The 16,845-nt window shown below is 38.0% G+C and overlaps 1 protein-coding gene and 1 pseudogene across 1 annotated transcript in view; both read left to right on the top strand.

Moving 5' to 3' along the window:
- OSTM1 (osteoclastogenesis associated transmembrane protein 1) overlaps positions 1 to 9,165 on the top strand; it is a 32,066-nt gene extending 22,901 nt beyond the window's left edge. Inside the window, exons 4-6 of the mRNA XM_006743712.3 lie at positions 506 to 673; positions 2,641 to 2,806; positions 7,131 to 9,165. Of these exons, the coding sequence (XP_006743775.2) occupies positions 506 to 673; positions 2,641 to 2,806; positions 7,131 to 7,186 (390 nt within the window). The 3' untranslated portion in view covers positions 7,187 to 9,165. The remainder of the gene's footprint in view (positions 1 to 505; positions 674 to 2,640; positions 2,807 to 7,130) is intronic.
- Positions 9,166 to 9,684: 519 nt separating this feature from the next.
- On the top strand, positions 9,685 to 16,793 carry LOC145723070 (proteasome subunit beta type-3 pseudogene; annotated as a pseudogene).
- The last annotated feature ends 52 nt before the right edge of the window (positions 16,794 to 16,845 follow it).

The following is a 16,845-nucleotide window of genomic DNA, read 5'->3' as shown; positions in this document are numbered from 1 at the left end:
CTCTCCCACTCCCCCTGCTTGTGTTCCCTCTCTCGCTGTGTCTCTCTCTGTCAAATAAATAAATAAAATCTTTAAAAAAAAAAAAGATTTTATTATTTTAGAGAGAAAGAGAGACAGCACGAGCGGGAGGGCAAGAGGGAGAGAGAGAATCTCAAGCAGGCTCTGCGCGGAGCCTGCCACAGGGCTTGATCCCAGGACCCTGAGATCATGACCTGAGCCAAAGCCAAGAGTCAGATGCTTAACTGACTGTGCCACCTAGGCACCCCTGGTTTTTGCTGTGTGCTTGCTTTTCATACCAGGTCTCTAGTCCTTAAGACCTATAATACAAGTCGTGGTAGCAATATATTATAGATGATAAAACTGAAGCTCAGAGTGATTTACTAACCTGTCTAACATCACAGCTCAGCACGTTAACGTGCTGTATTGTTTCTGTCCTCTAGGAGGGCAAATAGCTTATGTTAAAGAGATGTAATGTTTTATTGTATGTATTACATGTGCCTTTTAGGGGAACATTCACAGTCTTCTGCAGTTAAGGAATTATTCAGAAGTTTGCAAAAACTGTCGTGAAGCATACAAAACTCTGAGTAGTTTGTACAATGAAATGCAAAAAATGAATGAACTTGAGAATAAGGCTGAATCTGGAACACATTTATGCATTGATGTGGAAGATGCAGTAAGTAATTTACTTCTTTTTTTTTATTATGTTAAGTAATTTACTTCTGATATGATACGTATTTTGCAGTGTTCTTGATTGTGCCTTTAGTATCATTATCCCCTTTAGAGGTATATTGGAATCCGCATATGTTGTCTTCAACTAGAAATAACTGGTTATAAGTAGTAAAGTTTTAGAATATCCGGGTCTGTCAAACTAAAATGGACACTGATCAAGTACTTCATAAATGAGTTGATAATTTGGTACATTTGTTCTTTTAAGTTTGATGATAAGTGCCCTTTTCAGAGCCATTGGTGTTATATGTTTACATTTCAGTTTCTTGTGCACTTGTTCCAGATTAAAGAAGTCTCTGGTTTGCTATCATGTGTTTCTGAAACCATTTCTTAATTACTTCCTATCCCATTGCTTTTATTTTTTATTATCATCTGAAACTTTTAATTTACTTTTTTATAGTCTGTCACCCCTCACTAAAATATAAGCTACATGAAGACAAGGACCTCATGTCCTTTTTTGTTTACTGTTCAGTATTTAGAAGTGCCTAGCATATAGTGGGCCTATTAGCAATGTGTATTGATTGAATGGTCAACAAAAAAGCCTTTTCCTCCATTGTATAGGTTGCCTTCACATGGGACACCACTAGATGGCGATCATGCCTTTTTATAGGACTATGGTGCCTGAGTTTTGAGGCCTCAAAGGAAATAGGAATTATTGGCTCAAAGAGAGCTTAAGGTCCAAATTGATAAACCTAATGGTTGAGAATGATGAATATGAATAACAGCTCAGAGTGAACTATAGTGTATCACTAATATTCGACATGGTAAAAGCACTTATTATCAAACTTAAAATGGGTGCACCATAGGGATTTTTGGTTTTTTACTGCTCTAATGTCTGGATTAGTACCTGGCTTCCAATAGGCTCTCAATAAATACTACATATATATTTTAAGACTAATAGTCTATTTCATAATTTTTAAAATAAAGAAAAATGAATATTGATTCTCTGACGTAAGTTGGACTACACAGGAAATCAACATGACCACCTGCTTTAGAACATCCTTCTTATAATAAGCAAAACTTAGCAGTAAACATACAAAGCACCACTTGCAAACCAAATCTCAAACAAAATTCAGGCAAGAACATTTTTCTACATTAAATTTGATAGTTTCCTTTTATCACTTAGCATGTTTGATAGAAACCATGAGCTCAATTAAAATGAGGTATTGCTGCCCCCAGATGTCTGTTTTTAATGTATGCTGCTAAATAAGGTATTATCTTATAAAGTTTCTATGACTCATTAGATATTATGTACTTAAAAAATTGTTTGCCATGTGAATCTTTCATAATATCTTAGGTAATGTATTAAACATTTCATAGATATCATCTCTTGAAGAGAAGCTGTATTTAGTTGATATTTTTATTTCCATTCTAAAAATATTGCAACAAGCTCAGTGAGATTACATATGTAACATAAGAAAAAAATTTTTGCTTGTTTTTGTGAGCCTCCTCCCCCCAGTTTTACTGGGGTATAATTGACAAATAAAATTGTAATATATTTAAAGTTACAGTGTGATAATTTGATACACACACACATTGTGAAAGGGTTCCCACAGTCGAGTTAATTAACACACCCATCACCTCACATAATTACCCTTTCAGTCTTTTTTAATGAATGAAGCATGGTCAAACAATATTCATATGATACAGGTTCTCTGTTTGAGATCTAGGAAAGGTTGGCATTCCTTGGATGGTGTTATGAATTTAGAATATGAAATTTCTGTATGGATATAAACTTATATAATGACTGTGAACCAGCTAATTTAAGAAATTGTCTTCAACTATCAATAGATTTTTTTAGGGATGTATGTTTAGTCTAAATTCTGGATGCCTGTTATGTTATTAATAAAACAATTATATGAATTGAAGACAAATTAAATATAAAATAAAATAATTTTATTTGTTTTGTTCCAGATGAACATTACTCGAAAACTTTGGAGTCGAACTTTCAATTGTTCGGTCCCTTGCAGTGACACAGTGCCTGTCATTGCTGTTTCTGTGTTCATTCTCTTTCTACCTGTTGTCTTTTACCTTAGTAGCTTTCTTCATTCGGAGCAAAAGAAACGCAAACTCATTCTACGTAAGTTCCTTTTTACAACTTTATTTAGCTAACACCTGTATTTTAAACACTTAGGCCTGTTTTAGAAATGATGTATACTCTGAAAACTCAAACCGTATTAAGCTAAAACAGCTCTTTTCTTCAAATTTTAGTTACACTTACTAATGGAAGAGATGTGTAAGAAGTTTATAGATAATCAAAAGTCAACACACGGTATCTTCTGGATATTTTAATTGAGAAAGCTTGGAGTAAGGCTGGCAGCAACAGAAGAATAGCAACAAAGGTTTTGCAGGCTTGAAATGGCCATAGTAGGGAGAGGTAGACAGCTCTTAGGCCCATCAAAGCCATGGCAGAGCCACCTAGAACGCCATCTAAAAGGCAGGGAGAAACTATGGTGAGCACACAGATGATTTATGAACAAATTGGAATCATAGTTGCAAGATCATTACTTGACATACATCATGTGCTGAACACATATTCCCCGTCAAATAGGGCAGAGCAGAAAAAGCACGAACTAGAAAATCCCATCTAGCTGAAGAAGAGTGGCTTCTAAGTGTCATGGTTTCTTATTATCAGAATGAAGATATGGGCTTATCCCTTAGTAATTTTAATTTTTAAAATAGAGAATGTCTTTTGTAGAAAAAGTTAGGCTTTTTTTTTCCTCTTAAATATTATTCCTAGTCTAGGAACCTATGAAATAAAGATTCTTTACCTTATAAATTTCTTTCTTTTTTTTTTTTTTTTTTTAAAGATTTTACCTATTTTAGAGAGCACTAGCGGGGTGGGGGCGGGAGTAGGGGGAGGGTCAGAGGGAGAGGGAGAGAGAATCTCAAGCAGACTCTGCACTGACATGGGGCTCGATATCATAACCCTGAGATCATGACCTGAGCCAAAATCAAGAATTGGACACTTAACTGGCTAAGCCACCCAGGCACCCCCCCTTATAAATTTCTTTCTAGCCTTTTTTTTCATAGTTTATTTAACCTCACTTCTAATACATCTAATTAAAAAAAAGGTTACTTGCAGATCAGTTTGAACTGAATTTGTAATGTTTTGTCACCTTGAAAAGCTAGCTAATAGAGGGTAGAGTCTTTAATATGAGGGTATTTAGTAAAGCTTTTCAGAGATTGCTAGCATTCTGTAAAACAGGTAATAACTCAGTTCTAAAAGCACTCATCTAGAATAATAACAAAGTACTGCAGGGACCTCACTATTGAGAAATTTTGTTTTTCAGGACTTGGTGTACTTTTAAAGTTTAGCATCTTATTTATCTTGCAAATAATTTAACTCTGCGGAAGATATTTACTGCTTCTGATCGGGGTTTTTGTATGTTTGTTTTCTAAATCACTGCCCTCCATCTGTTTGTACAAGCCACAAACCTTGTTATCTTTAATTTCTTAATTATTTTCTTTTTTTATTTCCCCATTCCCATATTCTCTCCCCCACCCCTTTTCACTCCATCAGCGAGTACTGATAGCCCTACTTCCAAAAATGTATCTTAAATTATCTTTTCTCTATCTCCATTGATAATACTCTTCCCTAAGCCATCCCATCTCTTATCCTCCCATGCAGGAGTCCCTTAACTGGTGTCCCTGCTTCCATTTTTTTGACCCACTACAATCCATTCTCCATATAGTGGCTAGAGTAATTTTTTTTTTAAAGATTTTATTTATTTATTTCGACAGAGACAGTGAGAGAGGGAACACAAGCAGGGGGAGTGGGAGAGGGAGAAGTAGGCTTCCTGCGGATCAGGGAGCCCAATGGGGGCTCGATCCCAGGACCCTGGGGTCATGACCTGAGCCGAAGGCAGACGCTTAACGACTGAGCCATCCAGGTGCCCCTAGGGTAATTTTTAAAACACAAATCTTACTATGCTTTTCTCCCACTTGAAACCCTCATGTGTTCCTGTTGCATCTAGAATAAAATTGAAACTTATTTCTAAGCTATGTGTGACCTGGCCCCCCATCTACCTTTCTAAACTCACTGTACCCTCTCCTTTCTTTGTTCATGATGCTGTATGTAGGCAGCCTGGCCTTCTTCCTGCTCCTCTCAAACCCAGACTCATTCACACTGCCCCTTTCCCAAAGCTCTTGTACTGGCCCTCCCTACTTTCCTTGACTGGCTTCTTGACATCCAGGTCTTAGGTCAAAGATTACTTACTCAAAGTTACCTTTTATGACCCCCATCCTAAGAATACATCCTTCTTTTAATTCTCCTATATCTATCATCTTTCTTTAATGGTACTTAATCACTTTTTAAATTAACTTTTTCATTTATTTTCTACCTTATTTGTTTGTCTCTCCTTATTTATCTCTTTACAGTTGATTCAGCTGTAAGCTCTATCAGAACAAAGATTTTGTTTATCTTGTTCATCACTGTATCACCAGCATCTAGAAAGTACCAGGCCTATAGTAGGTGCTCAAAAATATTTGTTGAATAAAAGAACATTATATTTAATGGTAGCATTTCCTAGAGTGTGTTCCTTAAAATACTAGTCCTGTAAAATTCCTTTTTATGATCTTTATAATGTACCTGAATATAAATTAAAGGCTCTAAGATTACATTCCCAAAACTTGACAATAGAACTTTTGCATAATACCTATTAATGTTTCCTGGAAGCATTGTTTATGAATTGATTTATGAATTTAAGAAAATGCTGGTGTAAGCAAACAGTTCTTGTGCTGTTACCTCATGGACATTGTTACTTACTTTTCTTTATGCCACAATTTTATATGCCCCCATACGTTAAGTCCTATGGTAGCAATTAGGGATTAAAACAAGGAACAAGGCACAATATATGCCCTCAAAGAACACACTGACCATAATCCAGTTACTACAACAAATGTAGTAGAGGCATACAGTGTGGTTGGACCACAGAGAAAAAAGACTAATTCTGCATTAGGGATGTTGGAATTCATCATTAGATGATGATCTCTTGGGTAGAATTGTATTTTTTTTTTTTTTAAAGATTTTATTTATTTGACAGAGAGCGAGCGAGAGCAGGAACACAAGCAGGGGGAGTGGGAGAGGGAGAAGCAGGCTTCCTGCCGAGCAGGGAGCCCGATGTGGGACTCGATCCCAGGACCCTGGGATCGTGACCTGAGCTGAAGGCAGACGCTTAACGACTGAGCCACCCAGGCGCCCTAGAATTGTATTTTTTATTTATTTTTATTTTTTTAGTATCCTCTGGGGTAGAATTTTGAAGGATGTAGGGATTTATCAGAGAATAAGGAAGCAAGGAAGTTGTAGGTATATGCACTCATTGGTATGGCCACCTGTTTAGTTTAATAAATTTGGTAATTAGTAAGAAACTAGATTACTTCTAGTGGTTTTAAACAGCATAATAATAATAAAAAAGCTCTCTTGATTTAGTTTGCCTTCCACATCCACAGAAAGCTTAAGAGTAGACTTCTAGCTTAGACTGTTTTTTAGGTTAAGTTGCCTTTTAGTTTAGTTGAAGCAATACACTGGTCCAGAAAGTCATGCTGTCCTCTTGCACTTAGAGTGAAAACCAGCGGAGACTGGTTTTCATCCTTGAGCACATACCAGAATTGTCTGTAGAGCTTTAAATCAAAACAGAAAAGCAGATGCCTGGGTCCCTTTGCAGACCTTCTAAATCACAACCTCTACTCTCATGTTGAAAACCTCTAAAGTAGAGAGATTCCTAGTTAGCCAATGTAAGATACTTTTACTATGCCACAGTTGTTTTTCATTTCTGGAACATGAGAAACATTCATGTTTAACTATAAGCACAAACATTACCAAGTGAAATAGCATGATTTTCTTGACTAACCCTAATGACTCAGTTCCATTAGCATCATAATCAAAATTGACTGTACATATTTTAACACCCATATATATTTGTGTGTCTATGCATGTGTGTGTAATACAACTCACTTTTCTTTGTAAGCCATTTAAATTTTTTTCAACTTTTTTTTGACAGTTTTTTGACATTATAGAATTATTTTAAGAGAAATCTAGATTTGGATTTCTAACTTAGACTTTTAAATATATCATTTTATTATTGTACCTTATAGCACTTCCATTTTTTAAGTAGAGTACTCTTACATTACGTATTTGAGATTATGATGTTCAAGATGATATAAATTATGCCTGTTTTATTTGGTACTGCTTCTAACAAAGTCATGTGTGGCTTCAAGCAAAGCTATGTTTTTTGAGGTTGGTAGAAGAAAATAGGCGTAGGTTTTAATTCTTAGAAGATTGAATCTATTCTGATTCAAACATAGAGTTAATAAATACTATAGTTTACATAAAAATAATGAATGAAATAATGAATAATGTTTAGAGAATTCAAGTTAAAATATAATACTTTTGATTTATCTAGCCAAACGTCTCAAGTCCAGTACCAGCTTTGCAAACATTCAAGAAAATTCAAACTGAAATCTACAAAACGGAGAATTAACATCATATTCCATGGATGAATGGTGGAAGATACAGCTTGGTCCAAAAGAGGATGAACTGGTTCAACAACTCAAGTTCCCTAAGAAATGCAAGGACTTCAGATTTATTTTTAAATACGAATTTTCCATTTTTCTTTCCTTTCCATCCTTTTTTTAAGGGTTTGGGTATTTTTAATTTCTAGGCCTAGCAATGTCATCTATTTTAAAGTGTATTTGTTATAATAAGAAAAGATGCAAGAACAATCTTTGTTTTATTTTGTAGGCATATTATTCCTATTTGAGACTCCTGGTATCTCCTTATTAATGTAGTACTTAAGTAGCAAAGTTTTTGAAAACTAACATTTAAAAATTAATCAGTTATGGCAAAGACTTTGGAAAAAGAAATACACTTGCCAAAAGTAGCCGGTCCAAAGATTAATTTAAATTTGCCATTGCAGTATTATTGTTACATATATATTTAATATGTCACACATTACAAATAATATGTAATTCAATCTCTAGGTCCCTTAAAGTCATTTTTGAAACCACTAATTATAAACTTCCCTAACAATTTTTAGAAGCAGGAAGGCACATTACATTTATCTTTGTAAAAAGATTTGTGGTAACTGATTTTTTACTTAACTTTTATAAATATATTTTGCACCTTATTTTTGCCTTTATTTCATAAGTAATTTGAAATCACTGGACTGCTGTATTATATTCAGGGCAAGATGGATTCTTTTTCTACCAGGGATTTGCATTGTGAATTACATTAAGTTATTTGGCAATTTATAATTTATTACTACTTTAAATCAAACATAGCATTATCACAATACATTTAAGTTGTGATTTTTTTTAAATGAAGATTCTCTTGGGTTATATGGAGATTTTTGGAGGGGAGAGAAAGGAGGGGTAAAAAAAACTGAAGGCCCAGAAAATAGCTAGGGAAGGACCTGAGGGGATGCTCACTATAAGACTGTTGAATGGTTCATGTTGAGGGCATGAGTGAAGATGAGAGTCTGATGCAGAAAGCAGTTAGGTTAAGATGCTTACTTTTTCTAAATTATTTAAACAGATAAACGTGATACGATGGAAATGAAGTCAGATATTTCACTATCAGAAAGCAAATTCTATTTTGGAATGTTTATGTCAACTTTTTTTTAAAAAAGCTTCATTTCGGAATTGGGCATAGCTTTTTTTCCTCAGGTTTTTAGTGTTAGGTATTTCATTTGTTAATTCCTTCTTGCTTTCTGGGTGAAAATAGGCTTTGTTTTAAATGTTGAGAGTATGAGAAATAAGGGTTAGGTTAAATAGTACAAGAATTTTAATCCCTTTGTATGCTATAAAATGCTCTGTAATGAGACAAGAAAGTGTTTTTAATTTTTTTAGATGTTTACTGTATATGCAGAGTGAACCAGAAGGCTCATCTTTGGATATGTAACGTATCCGCAAACTGTTACAGTTTTTCTAGTCTGCTGTGATCCCTTTAAAATGTGCTGGGGTTTATTCCACGGTCACTCTTCATGCTGCTCATACTAATAGCACTGTCTTGATTTGAAGCATAGAGTTGAGGGCCATTGAAAGCAATCTTTCACTAATGCAGATAAAACCAGTTTATATGTGCAGAGTTACAAAGTGGCATATTTGAATCTGTAAGTAGTGACTCTTTGATCACCTTTCAGTGTTACGTATTTCTAAAAACCATTGCTTTTGGATATGGTTGCTAATAAGCCCTTTAAAAGAGAAAAAACAACCTTGACTATTTTTCTGGTTGAGTCATTGCCTTTAGAAGTAGCATCAGCAATAGATTTCAAAAATAAGTATTAAGCGTTACACTAAAGTGTATAAATACTTCATTTTTTAGTCATATTGAAAAATTCTTTGCCTAGTTTTAAATTCTGAGACACATAGCATATGTGTGTGCATTAGATCATCTTTAGCTTTTTGACACTTTGAAATAAAGAAAGTAATTTAAGGAAATTGCAGTGCCATATTTGTTTTTGTTTTTTGCTTTGTTTTGTTTTGAAAGAGAGAGACAGAGAGCAAGTGGGGGGAGGGGCAGAGGAGGAGGGAGAGAGAGAGAATCCTAAGCAGGCTCCATGCTCAGCACGGAGCCCAGTGCAAGGCATGATCTCACAACCCCGAGATCATGACCTGAGCCAAAAATCAAGAGTTGGACGCTTAACTGACTGAGCCACCCAGATGTCCCAAGCCATATTTGATTTTTAAATGCATTTTTAAAACTTATGAGTTTCTGAGAGGTCTGCTATAATTCTTGTATTTGTTCTTCTACATGTAATGTTTTTGTTGTTTTTTGGCTACCTTTGAGATTTCCTCTTAATTTTTGATTTTCAGCAGTTTTTTTTTTTTTTAATTTTATTTATTTATTTGAGACAGAGAGAATGAGAGACAGAGAGCATGAGAGGGAGGAGGGTCAGAAGGAGAAGCAGACTCCCTACCGAGCAGGGAGCCCAATGCAGGACTCGATCCCGCGACTCCAGGATCATGACCTGAGCCGAAGGCAGTCGCTTAACCAACTGAGCCACCCAGGCGCCCGATTTTCAGCAGTTTTCCTATGATGTGTGTAGGTATATTTTTCTTAGCGTTCTCCTTGGGATTCTCTGAGCCTCTTGGATCTTTTTGTTGTCTTTTATTAATTTTGGAAAATTCTCAGCCATTCTACTATCAAATATACTTATGCCCTCTTCTCTCTCATCTCCTTCTGGGATTCCAATTTGACTTGTTAGGTGATGTGATACTGTCCCACAGCTATTGGATGCGCTCTTCTGTTATATTTTACTCTGACTTTCTCTTTGAATTTCAGTTTAGATCATTCCTTTTTTTTTTTTTTAAGATTTTATTTATTTGAGAGAGAGAGAGAATGAACAAGGGGAGGGGCAGAGGGAGAGGGAAAGAATCTCAAGCAGACTCCCTGCTGAGCACAAAGCCCAACATGGGGCTCAGTTTCACAACTCTGAGATCATGACCTGAGCTGAAGTCAAGAGGCAGTTGCTCAACTGACTGAGCCACCCAGGCACCCCAGTATTTTGTTTGTTTTTAAAGATTTATTTATTTGAGAGAGAGAAAGAGCACAAGTGCAAGTGGGAGGGAGAGAGAGAATCCTCAAGCAGACTCCCCACTGAGCGTGAAGCCTGACATAGGGCTTGATCCCAGGACCCTGAGATCATAATCTGAGCCAAAACCAAGAGCTGGCTGCTCAACCAACTGAGCCACCCAGGTGTGCCAGATCCTTTAGTATTTTAATCAGTTATTTTGAAGTTCCTGTTGGGTAGTATCAGTATCTGGGCCATCTCTGGATCTAGTTCTGTTGACTACTTTATCTCTTGACAATATTATTGTCATTTTCTTCTTGATTTTTAATTTGTCTTACAATTTTTGATTAAATGCCAGACATTGCATGGAAAAGAACAGTAGAAACTGGGATAAAATAGTATTCATACCTGCAAATGGGCAAACCTTTCTATTCATACCTGCAAATGGGCAAATGGGCTATTAGTATGGAGCAAACTGAATATCTCCTACCAGTAGTTCATCTGGGTTTGGGTTTTATTGTTAATATCATTACCTTCAGCATATTATAGGTTTCAAATTCCTCCAGTGGTGGACTGCTGCTACTTTGTGTTTGGTGTGTGGCCTGAAATGCCAGAGAGTTTTTCTCAGTGTTCCTAGTTCACCTTCAGCTTTCAGCAGACTGTGCATACCTGTGCAACAAATGGGATCTCTCTCCATGGTCCTGTCCCTCCCTCTGCTGTAGAGTTCTGTTGCTGGTTTCTTTGTGCAAGGCTTATAGTTGGGGCAGGCAGTCTCATGCAAGTTCTGGGCTCTTGAGTTTTAGGGTGGGCCTCCCTCTCCCCATGGCAATTAGACTCTGCATTGTAATGGGGTGAGGTCTTAAATGGGAGTGAGTTTTCTGTCCCTCTCTCACTGGTAGCAGACCTCTGCTTTGTATCAGTGAAGGATCCTGGGGACAGGTGGGTTTCCTGCCTTCCTGCAGCATCTGATGGCTTTTGCTTCAACTCCTCCTCTACCACAGTCAACCTTTTCTTGGGACTAGGGGACAGGAAGGTTTTGTACCCCTCCTCTAGTGGCAGATGGCTTTTTCTTTGTATGGAAGGTGGACATGGGTTTCATGCCTCTCTCCCAGTGGTAGCTGGTTGTCATCTGCTCATCTCACCAAAGGGAGGCTCTTTCAATTCTCCTGATTTGCCCGCAGTCTTTCTTACACCCAGGGAGGCCTATGGAAAAGTGCTGGCAAATGGGGCAGACGCCTGGTATCCATGGCCCCCAGAGATTCTAAATTGTCATATTAGCCCACACTTGGTCTTTAAGCTTTTGTTAACATTTCAGTTTTTTTTTCCTCTTACTTTTTTGGCTGCTACTCTTCCTCCTGTACTCTGAACAAAGCAAAACAGTTTATAGGAGCAGTGCTTATGTCTTTCTATATCCTAAGTGGGACTAGAACTCACTGATTGCTTCTGTGTTGTCAACTCTTAAATTTTTACTTGACAGCAAATTGCTCAGTAGTTTGTTGAATACGTTCAAAGAGGTAAAATAGGCAGTGAAGGCCTTAGCAAGTTGACTGGAATTGTGGCGATTGGAGGTCCCAGTACACTGCAATCATGTCTATTATGTCCTATAATGGAGGTGTCATCATGGCCATGAATGGGAAGAACTGTGTGACCATTGCTGCCAATAGGTGCTTTGGGAGCCAGTCCAAGGTGGTGACCACAGACTTCCAGAAGATCTTTCCCATGGGTGATTGGCTGTACATAGGCCTGGCTGGGCTCACCACCGATGTCCAGACTGTTGCCCAGCACAAGTTCCAGCTGAACCTGTATGAGCTGAAAGAAGGTCGGCAGATCAAGCCTTATACCCTCATGAGCATGGTGGCCAACCTCTTGTATGAGAAATGGTTTGTCCTCTACTGCACAGAGCCAGTCATCACTGGGTTGGACCTGAAGACCCTTAAGCCCCTCATTTGCTCTCTAGACCTTATTTGCTGCCCCATGGTGACTGACAACTTCGTGGTCAGTGGTGCCTGCTCCAAATAAATGTATGGGGTGTGCAAGTCCTCCTCGGGGCCTGACATGGATCCAGAACACCCGTTTGAAACCATACTGCAAACCATGCTGAATGCTGTGGATTAGGATGCACTGTCAGGCATGGGAGTCATTGTCCACATCATTGAGAAGGACAGAATTATCACCAGGACACTGAGGGCCTGAATGGAATAACCTGTTCTCAGAGCCTACTTTTTTTTTTTTTTAAATAAAATAGTTTTGTTTTCAAAAACAAAAAAAGAGGTAAAACAAAAAACAAGATTGACAATTATGAAAGCCATAAAAAGGAACCAAATCCCAAATAAAAAAAATATGGTAGCTGAAATTAACTCAGTGGAAGGGTTTTATGGCAAATAAGACATAGTTAAAGAGTTAATTCAAAATATGTTAGAAGAATATCTCCAGAAGGAAACATGGAAAGAAAAAATTTTGGAACTACGGATTGGGTAGGGGATGGGTAAGAGGTATAGAGGATGCATTAAGAAGATTTAATATAAATGTAGTTAGAGTCCCTAAAGCAAAGGAGAAAGAAAATGGGATGGAGGCAATTTTTGAAAAGATTAATAGCTGAGAATTTTCAAAACTGGTGAAAAATGTTGTCACAAATTAAGAAGTCTAAGCAGAATTTAAAACAAACCAAAAGACCTAGTCACATTCAAAGCAGATGAAAACCAAAGAGAAAATCTTATAAAACAGCTAAAAATATGTTACCTTTAAAAGAGCAATAATCAAACTTACTGCTTGTTTCTCAAGAGAAATAATGAAAGCCAGAAAGACAAATATTTTCAGAGTGCTAAAAGAAAGTAACTGATAATTTAGAGTTATATGCCCAGTCAAAAATGGTCTTCAAAATTAAAAGAGGGAATAATGGCATCTCTGGATATAAAGACAGAAAGTTCTCACAAGCAGGCCTACATTTTAAAGGAAATACTAAAAACAGTTCTTCAGGCAGAAGTAAAATAAGCCTAGGTGGAAACTCAGAGGCATTGGAAGAAAAGATTGATCTAAAGGGAAACATATATGGATAAAGTTAAATAATAATGACTGTATACAACAATATTCTGTGGGGTGTCTCTATATTCTCTCTTTTCATTAATCTATATGTATGAAAGAATGAATAGAATGAAAACAGAACAATGGCATAAAAGTCAAGAGGGGATTATTTTTGGAGTCAAGATGTTTTAAGGTCATTGCATTATCTGAAAATATTATTTCTTTAGGCTGTTCTGGAAGTAGAATGGATTGTCAAACAGGTACTGGTAAAGAACTAAAAGGACTGAAGATACATTCTGGACTGAAGATACATTCTGACTCAGATCCAATTCCATTCCTTTCATTACATCTTTTAGGATTTTCTTCTGCTCTTGACTCTTTGTATTTCTTAAGGAAGCAGCTTGCTATAAAAGAGAAAACAGGGGCTTTAGAATCAATCAGACCTGCGCTTAAACTCCTGCTTTTCCCCTTACTTGGGCAAGCAATTTACTTCTCTGAGCCTTCACTTTGGGAGGGCTGTGAAAATGGGAGGTAGTAATACTGGCCTCACAAGATTATTGTGCAAATTAAGTATATGAAGAGCCTACAGTGTGATGCCCAATATCCAGTACTTCATATTGCTCAGTAGGTACTCGTTTTTCCCCTTATGGACTGCACTGTGCAGCTGGCACTTGATTATTCACCCTCTCACATTGTTTCCTAGGTTCCTTATATTGGTGATTATTATCCCTCCTCTCCTGACTCGATTGTAATCTTCTCTAGTTCCGGGACTATGTATCTCCCTTTCCTCTCGTACCCCTAGTTCAGTGAATAGTGTTTGGAGGAAGAGTAATACTTGCTTGAGGAAAACACGTGTAAATGAGATGAAATACGTTCCTGCACTATACATTATGTTGGAAGGTATCTTTGTAGCAGTTCTACCCAGAAGGATATTTGAGACCTTGAAGAAAAGTCCTTCAGCTGCCCATGAGAAGCATAAATGGTGAAAACATGTTTAATGGACAGAGAGAAGTGCCATTTTACCATGCAGGAACCCTCCAGTTTAAGTCCTGAAGATTCCAGACTGGAGGCAGTGCTGAGTATCATGGGTTGCTGCCCTTAAAACTAGCGTCTTAAATTGTATATAATACCTTTTCTGGGCAAGAGTCCCATCTACTTAATCTCTGCTAGATGAGTATATATTAGATCTGACTGTTGAAAAATACCAAGTTAAACCAGACAGTTAAAAAAAAATCAACATGATGCCCATAACTGGCTTAATTTATCTTTCCTTTCAGTAATCCCACATATTACCTACTTATTTGCTGTAATGAACATGCCATTCAGCTGAAATAAGATTAACTGCTTAAACCGTGGCATTACAGGCAGAGAACTTTAATGCCGCTTTGTGTTTCATTGTAAAGTTCAGCAGTTAAACGATATGGTGTTGTCGTTTCTTCCTTTGTAATCAAGATGGTTTCACTTAGGATTAGTGCTCCCCAGCCGATTCTCCTGATGGAATATTTGAAGCAGCAAATTTATATGTCTAGGTTACAGCCTGGCAGCAATAACAACCTTCAGAATCAAACCTGTTGGCCTAATCAGCACTCAAATTGCACTGCTCTTTGTGAGGACCCCCTCTGCTCTAATGGTGATGGAAATCTCGCCTGCCATGACTGTGGAAGGCAAATTGGAAGGGGGCTTGGCCATGCATCTGGAAAATAGCTCTGTGATGACTCAGGTCGGATCAGAGTTCAGAATGTTAACCCAAGTTCCTCCCAAGTGAATGAACATTCACCTGTTCTCTGCATCAAGGTCAAATCCCACTTCAGTGGAGCTTTTCTAGACTGTTCCAGCCCCCACTCATCTCTCTTTTCTTCGAAGTTTAATTGCAATTACAGTTCTCTCTCTATAAGGCTATCAATTTACATGGTTCATATCATTGTCCTATATGGGCTAACACTGTCCCTTCAGTTAGAAGTCCAGGACTAGCATCTACATGGTCCTGGGCCCAAAGGGGCATGTTATTTAACAGTTGCTCATTGACTGAAGGAAACACCCTCTGTGTGATGTGACCCATCATGACTCTGCCTGGATATCCACAGTGGGGACTATCAGCCTCAGCTGATCCTGCAAGGGTCCCCTATCCTAATCATGTCTTCTCCTCTGTGGAGCATATTCCAGAGAGTGAACATGGTGACCAACAGATTTGTCCATCCATTCATTGATTTTTACACTCGGTAAATATTTATTAAGCATCTACTATGTACCAAGTCTTTTCAGAACTCCAAGAACTGAGAAACTTCTTGCTAACCATTTTGGTGGAGATGGGGAAAACAGTTTAAAAGAGCTAGACGAAAACTCCTTTCTTCTCACAGAGTACCCTTCAGCCCCAATTTTTGGGCAGGAACACCTATAACGCTTCCTTTCCCTGTTTATTTACCTATTCTTCCCATTCTCACTTCTCCTCCCCTCAAACCACTGTGCTACATGGGACTGTTCCTCCCCTGCTTCCCTGGCTGTGACAATAGCAGGCTATTGAATTTTTCTGTGTGAAACTGGTTTGCTCAGGTCTCTGCCAAGCCGGCTGCACTTGCTAGGTTGGATGGATTCCAGGCATGCTCCTCTGGGTAGGATTTAGTGTGGGTCAGGATTCCTTAGTGGGTAGGAAGAGGGTGGGGAGAGAAGAGGGAGATTAGGTTGGTTCTGCCCTCTCTGCCTAAGGAATTAGATGAATTGTTTAATGAATTATAAACAGGGAGCCCTGCCTTGGATCTACTTCCACGTCGAGCCCAATACTTTTGACCCCTCCAGGGGAAAGCCGGACCCTCAATCACCCCTGGGGTGATCTGAGGCTGTTATGGGCATGTCAGAACAGCTGACATCCAAGCTGGATCTCTTGGAAAACCTGAGGTCACTCTCTTGACAGCTGTGAATCCAATAATGAAGCACCCTAGTCTGCTTCCTTCATTTTTCTGGCAGAACTAGGGGCTATCCTAGAATGGTAGACTGTTAGAACCAAGGGGGGCCTTCATCACCCTTTATTCCAGGCTTCCTTATTTTTCAGGTGTAGCAATGACAACTAGTCGAAGTGGTTTACCCAGGTAGATGGAGCCGTGTGGCAAAGCCAGGGCTGTGATCCATGTCCCCTGACTCCCAGACTACAGCCAGGACTACAGCGTGCCATCTCTCCGCATTCCCTTTTTCCATCACTCTGTTCCCATGCCTCCTTTTACTGCCTCTCTCTTGACTGATGCATCTGTTTTTCTTCCTCTTAAATTTCAAAAGCAGAAACTACCAGTGTCAAAAGGAAAACAAAAATGAGCAAAACTGTTTTCGTGGACACTCTCCTAACACCTTAGATTTGTCTAGTTTGCTAATAAATATTTCTTAGATGCCAATGTGCTTAAGCATTCATTTCATTGAATTTGCTGTGGACTCATAAGTGTTTATTAAGTCTATTTCTAATAGGAAGAGCATATTTTTTTCTTTTTTAGTTCAGACTTGTTTTGATTACAAGTGGCAGAAACCCAACTCAAACTAGCTTACACATAAGAGGAGATTTATTGGATTCCATAGCTGGAAAGTCCAGGAAGTGATCTCACTT

This window comes from Leptonychotes weddellii, chromosome 8 (genome assembly GCF_054177405.1).
Source record: "Leptonychotes weddellii isolate Sample4059 chromosome 8, ASM5417740v2, whole genome shotgun sequence".
Taxonomy (NCBI): Eukaryota; Metazoa; Chordata; class Mammalia; order Carnivora; family Phocidae; genus Leptonychotes; species Leptonychotes weddellii.
This window is presented reverse-complemented; position numbering and strand designations above follow the sequence as displayed.